At 34.7% G+C, this 15,338-nt stretch overlaps 1 protein-coding gene across 1 annotated transcript in view; it reads left to right on the forward strand.

Moving 5' to 3' along the window:
- Positions 1–7,451: 7,451 nt before the first annotated feature.
- Positions 7,452–15,338, forward strand: part of LOC149777622 (beta-1,3-glucan-binding protein-like) — a 38,489-nt gene continuing 30,602 nt past the window's right edge. The window contains exons 1-3 of the mRNA XM_089942276.1: positions 7,452–7,492; positions 14,013–14,127; positions 15,056–15,157. Of these exons, the coding sequence (XP_089798402.1) occupies positions 14,022–14,127; positions 15,056–15,157 (208 nt within the window). The 5' untranslated portion in view covers positions 7,452–7,492; positions 14,013–14,021. The remainder of the gene's footprint in view (positions 7,493–14,012; positions 14,128–15,055; positions 15,158–15,338) is intronic.

A 15,338-nucleotide genomic window follows, 5' to 3' on the forward strand; every position in this document is an offset into this window, starting at 1 on the left:
ATGAAGTCCATCTGGAATCACGAATGCCGAAACTTCCTTCGCTCTTTCCGTCAGTTGAATTTGTCAAATTCCTCTCAGAAGGTCATATCTAGTGACGTAATTGGCATTCCCGATCTTATCAATACAGACATCGATTCTTGGTAATTGAAATAAATCTGTTTTTTTGTCACATGATTCGCCTTCCTATAATCAGTGCACATACGGAAAGTTTTATCTGGTTTTGGAACAAGAATGGATGGTACAATTGTACTGGGATCCATGAAATCATTCTCCGGGAAATATTAAATTTCTTTTTTCAAGTATTCCTGTTTCAGAGGGTTCATCCTGTACAGGTGCTGTTTCACAGGTTTGGAATTTGCAATTTCAACTTCATGGAAATTGTTCTTGATCTTGTACATCTGAAAATAAGTGCTCATATTCAACAAATAACTGTTTAAGTTCATTTCTGTCTTGCTGTTGCAAATGTGAAAGTTTCTGGTCCAGATCTTTCCTTAATTCTGAATTCCGAAGATTTGTCACTCCAGCATTATTAGAATCCGGTGATAGTCCTTCACTTAAATCTTCACTGAGTGGGACAGGTACAACTAAATAAACTGCATGTTTACCCTGGCTATCTCCTTCAATATACTGGTACTTCTATAATTTATTTAGTTACCAGGAGCATTAATATTATAATTTAGCTCATTCTTTTTCTTCCTAACTTTGTAAGGGCCGTAATATCTAATCTGAAGAAATTTTGAAGAATGAGCAAGAGAGACAACTCTATTACAAGTCTCAACAGTTCTCTCCATTGTAGTTCTGTCGAACCATAATTTCATTTTTTTATTGAGCTGCTGAATGCCAAATCCAAGCATAATAGACTGGAAAGTTCCGGACCTAAAATTTTACCTTTGACCCGGTTGGACAGATTAGGGAATGCGAAATTGAGTAATAAAAAATCTTTCTCCTAGCTTTTACTATTGTTTTAGATTTAATATTTTTCTAAGTAATTGCCTCTTGAAACCTTGTTAACGCACGCATAATGGTCAACAGGTATTGGCTACCTGACTTGGTTTTAGGTAAGGGACCAACACAATCTACCATAATTCTACTAAATGGTTCGTCAAATGTAGTAACAGGTTGCAGATGAGCCAAGATATCTTCTGATTGTGTTTTCCTACCAGTTGACATTTATGACAAGATCTACAGTATTTACAAACATCACATTTGATTTTTGGCCAATAGAAGTGGGTCAAGATAATGTGATAAGCCGTATTAATCCCTAAATGGCCAGCCAAAGGAGTTTCATGGGCCAGACTAAGTATTTCCTGTCTGTAAGGTTTTGGAAGTACAATTTGATAGTTCACTGACAGCACATCACCAGCAGGTACCTCGTTCGGTCTCCATGTTATCATGAGAATTCCATTTTTAATGAAATAACAGACAGGTACTTCAGTAGCTTTAGTTACACTAATGGCCGTTTGAAACAAACAGGTGATCTCATTATCATTTTCCTGTTCGACGCTGTTTATGCTGTAATAAACGGTATCATAGAAAGAGTGAAAATAACAAGCTTTGAAAAATTTAACAAATAGTATATTTCCCTGGATAAACAATGTAAAAATGAAAAAATATGATTTTACGGTTTTAAAAATTCAAATCCAGAACTTATCCAAGAATAATCCACGAATTCAATTTTAGAAGTCCTTGTAATGAAATGTTCTAATAAATTCAATTTCGAATCCGGAGGAAAACTTCCAAATGGAAGGCGATGAGGTATACTGTAGTCAGTATTGCGCTGCTGTGTTTAGAGATCTTTGTAAACCACAGAAAATAATATTCCCGTGTTTGAATTCCAAATAAAATTTAAAGAAATGTCTTTGTCCAAGAATTCTGTATGAGCACTCAAATATTTCCGGGAAAATGAATCGACCTTTTGGAAACCAAATAATTTAAATAAAAATTAAAATGCAACTCTAAACTGATAACAACGAAGCATTTTCCAGTGTCCATGGTAAAAGCCCGAAATTAGAAATATCTCTATAAACATCATTATTAAATCTAACTACTGCTCAATTTCGGAAAACCAAAAATTGCGAAATATAGACTGCTTACATCTGGAGTCGTGTACTCCCAGTATGATCTCGATAAAAAAAACAATAATTTTACTCAGACAATAAAAAATAGAAAGTTGTTTACTTGTCTCAGTGATTTCTGAACCAAGGTCCGGACTAAGTCAAAAATAGAAACAATGTTTCTATTATTAGGTATTTATGAAAAGAGTCAGGACAAACTGAATTTTCTGAAAAATGCTAAATCAAATAAACAAGATTACATTACTATGATATGTAATGAAATTAAAATAAAATGATTTTAAAATTTACAAACAATTAAATTGAATCAAATACAAGATAAATCGAATATACATAACACCACAAAGCAGCGAAATGTGAAGTTTGCAATGAGTTTTGTTTAGAACATTAAACTCTTGGGATGCACACAAGGATGCAGGTTGAATAAGACAACAAAAACAAGTGTGAATTTCATGATTAACTGATTAGTAAGACAGTAATTCTGAAAAGGTAAATCAACTTTTGAAAAGTTAGATGGGACACATGATCTGGCTTATCGTTTATGGATATATACCAAAAACTTCATACAAATAAGATGTGGAAATCTGGTATGCACACGAGTTACTTTCCTCCAAACGTCACTCTTGATGAAGAGAATGGTAGGACGTACAGAAAAGACTCTTGATCAGGGCCCTGTTATGGAGTTAAAATACTCAAACTTATGGTGATATCAGATAAATTAAGCGCATAATGTATCAATAATTTATTTATTCAGTTTATAAACTAACTGTCCGTATGGTAGTTTAATGTTAATCTTTTTCAAGGACACTTTTAGAGATCGACTGATAATGCTGAGGTAGAAATTACATTCCTAGCTCACACGTGTTTGGGACCCGAAATGGACAATATTAATAAAAAAGAATTAAGCACAGTTTCTTACTCTAGCCGTTCCTTAATGCAGGTACGACACAGAATCGCTTCCAGGATATGAGTTGAAACGAATTCAAGTACACACGATGCGAATTTCCGATTTACATAATACGCAGAGTTATTTTGAAATCACTCTTTCTGAACTAACATCTGAAGATTATATCATGTCGTGTTACCATTGGGGATTCCCATCATTGACTTATTAGTGTAAGCAATTGGACTTCCGGTGTCGTTGTTAAAAAAAAGTCCTAAATAATGTCCATTGCTTTTAATCAACAAAGCCTCGTATGTTGAAATTAAAACGAAATAGCATCAAGATAATAACTTCGTATCGATGATGAAGGTTACTGCCTAAAGCTAATTGGCCATGGCAAGTACATAATAAATGCTATTAAATAATTCATAAAACTAGACGAAGACATAAAAATCTAGAAATTTAGTGAAATGCATGTATTTTATCGTTCGAAGATCTGCATATACGTTAATCAGTTGGGAGTGGACTTTCAGTATAAGATTTTGTTTCACTGTACGTTCCAAATAAAACACATATAATAAACATTGGCACTCAGTTATAACGTGATTTGTGTCTTCAAAAATTACAAAGAGGACACTTTCTTTCTTTAGCTGGAAAAGGACATATTCTATTTCATCTACCAGTTGCCATATGACAAACAATTCGATGAATTTCTTAATTTTAGAAAACTTTCCTAAGTTGTCGCAACTTAAATAAATTAGTACACATGCGCTATTACAGAATGGACACATTAATGGTCAGAATGCTACTTGTGGAGAACAGCGACAACAGGCACAAAATTTTGATGATTTAATTGGATGATTTATTTAGATGATTTAATTGGATGATTTAATTGGATGATTATGATGAATACAAATAGTGCACAAGAGAAATATAAAACATACAGCTACTGTTAAGCCGTTCTTACATATTTATTTTTTAAGTGCTAGGGAGCATTTTATGTTTACTAATGCTTCTGCACTGAATTACTGTTCACTGAGTATTTACGCCCTCCAATGGTGTCTTCACTGCGTGGGTGCGCTTTTCCATTGTATGGTGAATTATAAGGTTAATCTTATGACTTCCCTGGCTAGCACAACTCCTTTGAGCAAAGGGGCCCAGATTGGCCGAGTGGTCTAAAGCGCTCTCCGTTACGGATCACTGCCATCTCACCTCTGTCTGCGTGGGTTCGAGTCTAGGTTTCGGCGAATGTGGGTACCTGAGAAAGCTTACCAGTAGCTTCTCGTGGGTCGGTGGTTCTTTCCGGGGTTTTAAAGGGTTCTTCCTCCACTATTAATACTGGCCGCCATGCATAGCCTATCGTGTGCTGAAAAATGGCGTTTAAAACCACAACAACAATAACCTTTGAGCAGTCTTAAAACTCGGCCTTAACTAAGCCGTTCACGTGACAGTGGTACCCGTGTCCTTATGTTCTTAGGATGTCCCTGGAATGTCCGCCCTTGTGGCAGGACTCCCTGGCTAGCACAATCTCCAGTGAGCAGTCTCAGCCCGGCCATAGATTTCCAGGGTTGGAAGTAGCTACAAAGAGGAAGTCGCTTTGAGTCATGTAGCATATGGTTAATGTATACATTATACAGAGGGTTACAAACATTGTCTTCGTGTTCTGTTTTATTTTGAGTGCTCCCTTTATGACACGTCTACAATTAATTTTACCGCTCTAAACTAAATGAAAGCAAACCTAACATTTTATGAATGCAAGACAATTAATATATATATATATATATATATATATATATATATATATATATATATATATATATATATATATATATATATATATATACGTATTCAAGTAGTTTTTGTAATTTCACTCCACATCCGTCTTTAGCCATATCGTTGGGCAATGACATCTCAGACGATTCTGAACGTCAATGGCGTTGACGTCAGCTTTATGTCGGCATATGTGAAAATTGTGTATCTTGCGTCAGTAATGCCTAGAGGGAACTTGGCAAAGTGTTTTCTCACTATCGCTTTAAAGCAAACCCGAAATGACATTATATATGTCACACTATTTATTCTTTATTTACATTTTCTGCGTCCGCAAACATAATATTATAAGCTTTTCAAATTTAGTAATAATCATATGTTCAAGTCTGTGACTGTTCTTAACATTTTTTTCTTGTCCTCTGCGTTGTACATGTATCCCCCTGCCTTATCATTGCCGCTTTATGGCTGTCAGAACTAATGCTTCGACGAACGTGTGATTTGGCTTGATAGGCGGTCAAAAGAGACACTTTTCGCAAGAGAAATATGTAAGCGAAATATTTTTGTAAGTGTTAGTTTTCATAATTTATCTTTGATTATTTCAAGCAAATAGTTTATCCAGTTGTCTAACCTTTGAGAAGTTAGCTTCTTTCTATTATTTCATTCAAAGTTTAACACTGTCCTAATTTACTGACTAATTAAAGACTTGCTCAACATAATGAGAGGGTTTTGATTGCAGGAGAATATTTAGCTTCATGGAGTTGTTTTAAACCATATTTGCTAAACCTCAACACGGCCCTTATGAATTTATATATTTTTCTTGTTTGCGACGAAAAGCAGGAATTAGGAGGTTAGTGTTAGGACTGGTCGGTCTGGTGTCAAATTAATCTGACTGGGTGGGACTTAATGCTACATGTCTGCGGCATAATGCCGCCGTGCTAGATATCAATATAAACTGCCATAATGCAGACATCAAAGCGATATGACTGAAAAATCGGTAAAATAACGTTAAAAAACCAAATAACACACACACACTAATTTGCTGAGGACAATGTTCAATATACAGATTTGTCGTGGCACATTTGGTACAAGGGGACTATCAATGGTAGCGGCTAAAAGGATATCGATAGAGATAAGAACTGGGTCGGTTCATGCTCTGCCTAGATGGAAGCCAGCCTTGAATTCAAGGTCAAATGAAAGAAAAAATTATCATACACGTTCCACGTGTCCGTAACTTCTGTAACATTGGAACATATAGACCGTCCTACCTTCATTGCCCGTCATCTGCCATATCAAGATGTTATTTTAAGTTCACATGTTTTGGACACAGCAATAAATGTAATAAAAATGTAGTTTCATAATTACGTAATTACCAGAGCAACAACAAATAGGCAGTCTTCATAATTATTTAATAACAAAATTCAATTGTGAACGAAACGAAGTCATACATCAAAACTGTAACTGTTTGTTTCACAAAATTATAAAGTTAGCAATTGCTGAGAGAGAGAGAGAGAGAGAGAGAGAGAGAGAGAGAGAGATGATAAGATAAAATACTTTTCATTGGTTACAGCCACTATCATCGATTACATCTATTTGAAGATGAAAAATGTATCCGCATTTTAAGTAATACAATTATATGCTTTCCTGACTATATTTATCAACAAATATTAATTATGCTATAAAGTACAAGGCACTTTTTGGTCAACATACCTGGTCAAGAAATCAGAAAAACAGCCGAGCTCGGGTTCCAGCCTGAGATTTGTTATGCGACACTAACAAGGACATAACCTTTTGTGATTTCACTTTGGATGACTGAGTGTGCAACCCTGTCACACAATCTAGCGCAGAGATTATAAAGGTCGTGTCCATATTAGGGAGAAACTTGCTGAATTCAGCTAATTTTCTTTAATTTTGTATAAAAGTACCAATATTATGTTATGTACATATTATAGAACTGAACTGGGAAAACGCATTTATATGAAGTTAATGGCTATTATGCCAAACTCAGATCCTATTATTCACAGTTTCACTATAGTCAATCGTTCTCAAAAAGTACCACATAAAATATGTTTAAAAAAAGTAAATTAAAAGAATGCCAGAAGAGACCACTTTCAGCCAGTATTAGTATAATTGCTTCGGAGACGATTTATTACAAGGTTTCGAGACATTCTCGGTTTTTAGAATTGTTAGCAATCAATCACAGGATTACCTATGCGTCAACATAAATGACAGATTAGACATGCAGTGACACTGAACCCCATGTATCTGGTGACTTGGTAGCAGCTCTTTGAAGCTGTTGGTATACGTATGCATGGAATCACATTTGATGCATACAATGTATGGTGAACCAATGATGATTTCTTATTTTTTCAGTGGGGAAACATGGATCTCCCTCGTTATAGTGTTACTTATCAGATATGCACAGATGCGGATCTAAAGCTTTTGAATCTGTGTGCGTGTGTGTGTGTGTGTGGGAGGGGTATTATTATGTGTTAATCATATACTGAATCTTGCTTTTTGTCATTAGAATGTCACATGGTTATGAAGTTGTCCTTGTTTTAGAATTAATATCAAATGGTTTTCATACGTGATGTAATGAATGTATCTAGGCCGTAACCCCAGTGTCAATCTGACAATCCAGTGCGTAGTTTCTTATCTCCATACAATTGAAAGGTTTGACTGAACCCACTGACCTTCCTGATAGCCAGATATATAAAACGGTGTTATTACTGAAGTGCCGACTGATCCCCCTCAGCTAATTTGCACAAAACAGGTAGGTACTTTGCAAAATGAATGTAACATTTTCAAACAATCGCAAATCTCTTTTCATACGAATTCTCCAATTTAAACTTGGTAAAATGACATTTTCAAAATGGAATGAATGCAGCTTGTCATTAATAATTTGAGGATATATGAGATTGCATGCTTTTAATTCTTTTGTGATATTGTGCCCTCTACATTTCAGTTTAAGAACGTCCCAGTACAATTCAACTGGAAAACAAATGTATTCTCACAGTTAGGTATTTGGTATTTTAAGTTAGAGATGGAATATACTAAAGCTGATTCAAATGCGTATTAAGTTTAACGAATGTATAATTTTCTTGTTTCTTTCTGTTCTCTCTGTTTTGTATTTTTGGGTTTTTTTTGGCTGTTGTATACGTCCGCTCGTTTGTTTCTTTGTTTCTCATCTTTCTTTCTTTGTTCTCTCAGTTTTGTATTTTGGGGTTTCTTAGCTGTTTCATCCGTCCGCTCGTTTGTTTCTTTGTTTATAATCTTCCTTTCTTTCTTTGTTCTCTCTGTTTTGTATTTTGGGTTTTCTTGGCTGTTTCATCCGTCCGCTCGTTTGTTTCTTTGTTTATAATCTTCCTTTCTTTCTTTGTTCTCTCTGTTTTGTATTTTGGGTTTTCTTCGCTGTTTCATCCGTCCGCTCGTTTGTTTCTTTGTTTATAATCTTCCTTTCTTTCTTTGTTCTCTCAGTTTTGTATTTTGGGGTTTCTTGGCTGTTTCATCCGTCCGCTAAATTCTTTCTTTGTTTATAATCTTCCTTTCTTTCTTTGTTCTCTCAGTTTTGTATTTTGGGGTTTCTTGGCTGTTTCATCCGTCCGCTCGTTTCTTTCTTCGTTTATAATCTTCCTTTCTTTCTTTACTAAATTCAAATGTTCATACCATTTTTGTTACAGCTTTTTCTGGGCATTCGCAAACTTTGCAAGAAATGTTTCTGATAATATATAATATGTATAACGAGATAACAGATTATAAGAACGTCACCATGTGTGTATCATGTTTAGCAAGTGATTTGAGTGGAGCATGGAGATACAAGATGCCGTAACCAATTTGTTATTATTTTGATTTAAAAACAACCAAAGAACTTCTTTAAAGATTAGTTATTGGGACCTGGAAACGTTGGTGGTAAGGCTCAATAGATGTATATAATTAGTTGTAAGGTATTATATACATATATAATTAGTTGTAAGGCTCTATAGATGTATATAATTAGTTGTAAGGTATTATATACATATATAATTAGTTGTAAGGCTCTATAGATGTATATAATTTGTTGTAAGGCTTTATAGATGTATATAATTAGTTGTAAGGTATTATATACGTATATAATTAGTTGTAAGGCTCTATAGATGTATATAATTATTTGTAAGGTATTATATACATATATAATTAGTTGTAAGGCGTTATAGATGCATATAATTTGTTGTAAGGCTTTATAGATGTATATAATTAGTTATAAGGTATTATATACGTATATAATTAGTTGTAAGGCTCTATAGATGTATATAATTAGTTGTAAGGTATTATATACATATATAATTAGTTGTAAGGCGTTATAGATGCATATAATTTGTTGTAAGGCTTTATAGAGTTATATAATTAGTTGCAAGGTGTGTGTGTGTGTGTGATATGGATTTGCAATATAGCTTTAACAATGTTTCAGACCTATCGCAAAGATGTCTGCAGTGTGGCAGTTTATAGTGGTGTCTAGCGCTGGGGCATCATTCCGCAGACGTGTAGCATGATGTCCCACCCAGTCACATTATCCTGACACTAGGCCGACTAGTCCTAACACTAACCTCTTAATGCTGAGCGCCAAGCGAGGCAGCTGTTAGTACCAATTTTGTAAGTCTTTGGTATTACACGGCCGGGGATCGAACCTACGACCACCCCATATCCGAGAGGACGCTCTAACAACTAGGCCGTAGGAGCGGTTAATTAGTTGCAAGTCATTATATATGTATATAGTTAGTTGTAAGGCGTTATAGATGTATATAATTAATTGTAAAGGTTTATAGAAACATATAATTAGTTGCAAGGTGTTACAGATGTATATAATTAGTTGCAAGGCGTTATAGATGTATACACGTATGTGCTAGGCGTTACAGATGTACATAATTAGTTGCAGAACGTTATAGATGTATAAAATTAATTGCAATGCGTTACAGATGTATATAATTAGTTGCAAGGCGTTATAGATGTATAAAATTAATTGCAATGCGTTATAGATGTGCACAATTAGTTGCAAGGCGTTATAGATGTATATAAATTGTTGCAAAGAGTTATATATATATATATATATATATATATATATATATATATATATATATATATATATATATATATATAATTAGTTGAAAGGGGTTATAAATGTTAATCAATAATGTATAATATATGTAGTCATTATATTGGACGGGCAGAGTTTTCGTCAGATTCCTCATTAATGTGTGAAGTTGTTGTCCCTTGTACATGGTTTGCCATATGTAGTCTTTTTCAATTCAGGTAATATGCAAATTCGAGGGAAGTCAGTGTTGAGTATGGAACATTTCTGCATTACGGACACCGTTTGATCACTTAGTTATTATTTAATCTTCGAGGGTGGGGACTGACAACTTTAAAAATTTCCAACCCTCAAAAGGCTTGAAAATAAAATTCTTGCTCCAATTTTATAACCAAACATATTACATTCATCATATTAGTTTATTTTTTTTTATATCCTGCAGCTAAAGAAAAATAGATATCTCGCTCGATAGAAACCCACAGGCCCCCCGCTCGCTCCCCTTAGAAAATAGTAATGGTCGGTCTCTTACGGCATGTAAGCTATTTAGTAATGGGTTTCCTTGAATGCGAAGACGGCATTTATCTATCTGCCAGTCAGATCAGCTAAGACTTGTAATAAGATGTCATTGTTGTTGGAGGACTCACGGTACTAATTCTGTTCCTACAGTAAACCTATGCAAACACCGTGATATAAACAATTCTGTAAGTCTAAATTTCTATATCCTAATAATCAAACCCTAGATTAATCAGTACATACAAATCCTTGATGAGAGTGCATGTGTAAAGAAAACATTATGAGCCTCGGCATTTTCTAGATCTGCATGTGTCTGAAAAACGTGCTTTCAATTCCGCATCAAAGATTCAGGTGCTAGTTTCAGTAATGAATTTTCCAAACTCAGCTCTCTAAAAGAGCTGCAATGCCATCAATAAGCAATGTCTCTGTTTTGTTTTAGTTACGACTATGATAAGCTCTCCGCAGGTTCATTTTACTAAAATCTTACTTTCATTATCAACCAATCCTGGCCAGCCAAATCAGTATATGCTCTATTTTATCTTCATCCATTTCTAGACTGATTCTCACTTTTCCATATCAATAGTACCGCGAATCCTGGAGTTGTAATGAGAGTAACGTGTGAAATCCTTATTCTTCAATTTTTTTAATATGTCATTTCTAGTATGTTTTTTTTTCTATAAGAAAACCGACAACGATCACTTAACGGGGATGTGAGCGAGATCAGGTTGAGAGTTTCTTTCCACCAGTATATTTGTTCTTCTGTCATCATAACACAACTTGGTTGCAACTGAAATGAAGGGTATACTAAAGTATAGTTTCTACAAATAAGAGCAAGAGAGTTTTCCTCGGAACTATTTGGGAACAAGAACTATCTTGGCACACATATTCTAGCCCCTTCCTCTCTTATCTTTTCACATAACCTGCCAGCATGTCTCTATGTAACTTTGGGGTCGCATTTTGGGACACAATCTCTTATCGCTCACAGCGCGAGTGGAGCACCAGAGAGATATCGTAGGATGACGTGACGATAATGGCATTGTTTGAGAAGTCAAAGTCGCGTTATCGCCTGAGATTTCTCTAGTAATACGCTTTAAGTCCCCGTCCGTACAATGTACCTGCAATATCACAAGGGAGACTATCATTTAATTTATTTTTACTGTGTGACCGCCACGTTCTTTCCGATTTTATATTAACATCTTTCGTTTCTCCACTTGTCAAAAATATCCTGTTAGTGTGCCTATTGCTACTTCTTTCTGAGGGAAATGATTACTTGACACCAGCCTATAAACGTAAATTAAAATCTTCGGTTTACCAAACTCATCTACATATTTTGTTTATGTACCATAGCTAGCTCATATGTTTTCACAGAAGAAGACGCTCTCATTTTGTCTCACATTTGGACCTCTTGAAAGGAAAGTCAGGGAACGACGACCATATTATAGTGTATAAAAAATATCATGCTAGTAGATATGTCTTACATTCTAAACACAACCAACATCGAACAAATCTCAACTCATTTTAATACGACCTGCTGCCAACATCGAAACAATATCAGCTCAATTTAATACGACCTGCTGTATAATTTTGTTCCACAAAGTGAAAACTGTCTTACAAATATAAAACTTAAAGAATCTACTATAAATATATTTGAAGAAGAAGAAAAATAAAACAATTAATTGTTTTCTGAAACATTTTTCAAATTGCATGTTTACATTTAAATCAAATAGTGCTCATGTTTTCTGGATTGATTCGACTTTGTGACTTGATTTTATTTCATTTCCTTTGTTTTAATGTTATTAGTTACTGCTATAAAAAGGTTTTTATATGGTATGAGACAGCCGCCGTCATACCATAAGAGATATAAAGTTGTATACTTGTGCGTAAGTATGATTATAATGGAGTTCTTTCTTAATCTCGAGGGAAAGCCACACACTTTCCATTCCATTTTTGAATTTTAGCGCTGTCAGACGGACTTAACTTAGTGTACATAAATGTAACAGCCAGCATGCATGTCACGTGATACACTGAGAGTCATAAATTCAAGGTCAATTGCATGGTGAAATATGTTGATTTTCCATTTTACTTCCCTTTCCACCTTTTTAGATTTAGATCCATTTGATATTAAGGAACTAAAACTTGGTGTGACTAAATACGAGGGTTATTTACAAAGTTCTGAATATTTTGTAATAACATTAATATTTTTTGAATCTGTCAGTACAAGCTTAATACCAGACACGTGCAGATTTATGTTTGACGTGTAACATAGGAAAATGAGAAAGACATTCTTTGAAATCCGAGAGCCCGAGCGCTGTAAACTGATATCAAGACCGACATAGATAAAGTTTCCTGATATAATTATGTCATATTGTGCAATCCAAGGAAATGGCCCCCGTTATGAAAGACCATTGTTAACGCTTAGTGAGAAGGAAGTGTTCACAGTAAAAGGGACAATTGATGAAGATATTCGATGCATAGTTAACAATATTTATATTATCACAGGCATAAATTCGTCAGCTGTGTTTAATATATTGAAGGATCATTAGCAGCTCAGAAGGTTTGTGCAAGATGGTTTCTTCATTTCTTGACGGTTGATCAAAAACAAACTCGGGTGAAATCGTCAAACAGTTACTCACTAAATAAAAAGAGCAATCAGAGACGCTTTATAAAGACGATGGCGTAATTAAACATGGATTTACTTTTTGGAATCCGACTCAACAAAAAATATTAGGCTCGGAGAAAACAAGCCGAGACCACAAATCGCTCGACATAGTCGGACTGTTTATGGAATTATGTGCCCATTATATTTTTTTCGATGCAAAAGACACGATTGCCAAGGTATCTGTGCTTGGCCCTGCTTGTGCCACTGGGCATTGTTCTGCTAACAGAGTGTTGCCAAAAGTTGTGGAACGCAAACGAGCCACCCGTCCGCATACAAGTCATCTAGAATAAAAGTGAATACAAAATAACATATAATAATTAGATAATCAGACTGAGAAAGTGTGTAGACGTGCATATGGAATAGTTTGGGCGAATGCACTGACGCACCTTTCACTAACAAGAACTTATACATCGCAATAATATTCAGAATTTTATAACTATTCGTCGTAATAATCATATTTTCAAGGTTAAAATCACGACTCCTTTGCACATTTTCCGAATCTAAGAGGAATTTAACACATATCGATGAAACTAAGCTATATTTATATATCGCCACCAGAAAGCATGTTGGACTCCAGAGTTGGAATCAGATCCTCAAGGTCAAGGTCACGGTCTAATACATGAAGGTTATTTGCTTTCTGCTTTATATCCTAAACTCTGCGGTACAGTTATGAAACATTGTATACTTGTGCCTTCAGTTGATGGATCTCGGGAATCACAGCCAATGTATTATCGTAAAGTTCATGGTCACCGATACTAGTTCAGCATGTTTACTCTAATATACTTTGAGAAAGGGCTATGAGACGTAGCTATTTAATGTCTGCGCAATAACTCAAATGCTCTCTCTTATAGGTCACAGTCATATTTCATTATTGTCAACTTTTGTGACCTCACCTTGGGTGCTCATGGACAAACGTGCAGTAAATGTGCTTGTCTTTTCAATGATAACGTTTCACTAGAAGGCTTAAAGGAAGAATAGAGATACGTATATTAACTGAGTCCATCCTATTGCTATTATTATTGTTATTATTATCTGATAGTTTTTTTTCTTCTAAAGGTCAACATCATGGGGAGGATAATTTTAATTGCGTTTTTATGGTCTACTGTGATGAGTTTGCCTGCACCAAAGATATCTTTACTCAAGCCAAGTGGAATAAGATTTGCTTTTCCAGGTAAACACTATTTCCTTTCCATTAGTTTTTATTTAGTTTCAGCGAATTATGATTTGGTACCATTACTAAAATGCTCGTCTGAAGAGCCTGCCAATCACTTTTCTTCGTGGAGGTGGAGTAGGGTCAATGTGTAGTAATGGTCACTGAAATGGCTTTTAATATTTCCCCAAAATTTCATAACATTTTACATAGCGACATTAACACTAAAGTTTCTTTCTTAGACGACAACACATTTCTTAGAGCGATTGTCATTGTAGAAATATAGTTCCTTCCAAAATGTTTATGCAGTTTTTATATTACAATACACTACTGATTCTGACAGTGAAATTTATTTAGAGTGATACAAATTAAAGCATTAAGAATTCTGTCAACATAGTTGGAACACAAAAAGAAAAAGGAAGAAATAACCCGATATAAATGCATGTTTTTGAGGGTAATTCATTTTAAATATAAATGTCTTAGAGCCCTGTTAAGTAGGTTATTGTCACTATCATTTGAAACCTATTAAAAATATAAGCTAATCTCTTCCTTTTCCATTCAATGATTCACAACTGCTTGCAAGAAAAATTTTAACAGGTGTCAGAACTTGGCTTGTAGAATGCTAGTCGAATTCCAGCTTGTAAGACAAATCATTCATTCAAAGAAATGACGTCATACTTCAGGAGAGAGCAACATAGCAAAGTTATCTCATTTTGTTTATATTACACACCAAAATATAGATGTAATTTAAATAGGTTTGCAGCATGGAAAATATAAATAATTGTCAGAACATTTGTTACTGGAAAATATGATCGAGATTTTCTGTTTTTATTTCTGAGTGATACTGCACGCCATTAGGAGTGCAGTCTTGCTCATAAAAATTGATTTCATTTTAAAAATGAGCATATTATACTGCTGTATGATGCATGTTATGCCTTGTGGATTTCAGACCAGCAAGGAATAAGTCTAATTGGGATTCATTACAATATCAATCAAAAACTACTTGGGGTGGCAGCCGGTCAGTTTAATGTGGATATCAACGCCAAAACAGGTATTACACTGCAATACACTCGTATGATCAATTTTCAAAGTAATGTTTATAATGGTCATCAAAAGGCCATAGTAAACACATGTTCTATAGAAAAGGTACAGTAAAAAAAACCCCTCTATTAACCAAACCAAAGAGAGGGAGAGGAGTATTTCAGGTTGCCTAACTTTTGACGACTTATATG

This window comes from Sinohyriopsis cumingii, chromosome 18 (genome assembly GCF_028554795.1).
Source record: "Sinohyriopsis cumingii isolate HCF-2022 chromosome 18, ASM2855479v2, whole genome shotgun sequence".
Taxonomy (NCBI): Eukaryota; Metazoa; Mollusca; class Bivalvia; order Unionida; family Unionidae; genus Sinohyriopsis; species Sinohyriopsis cumingii.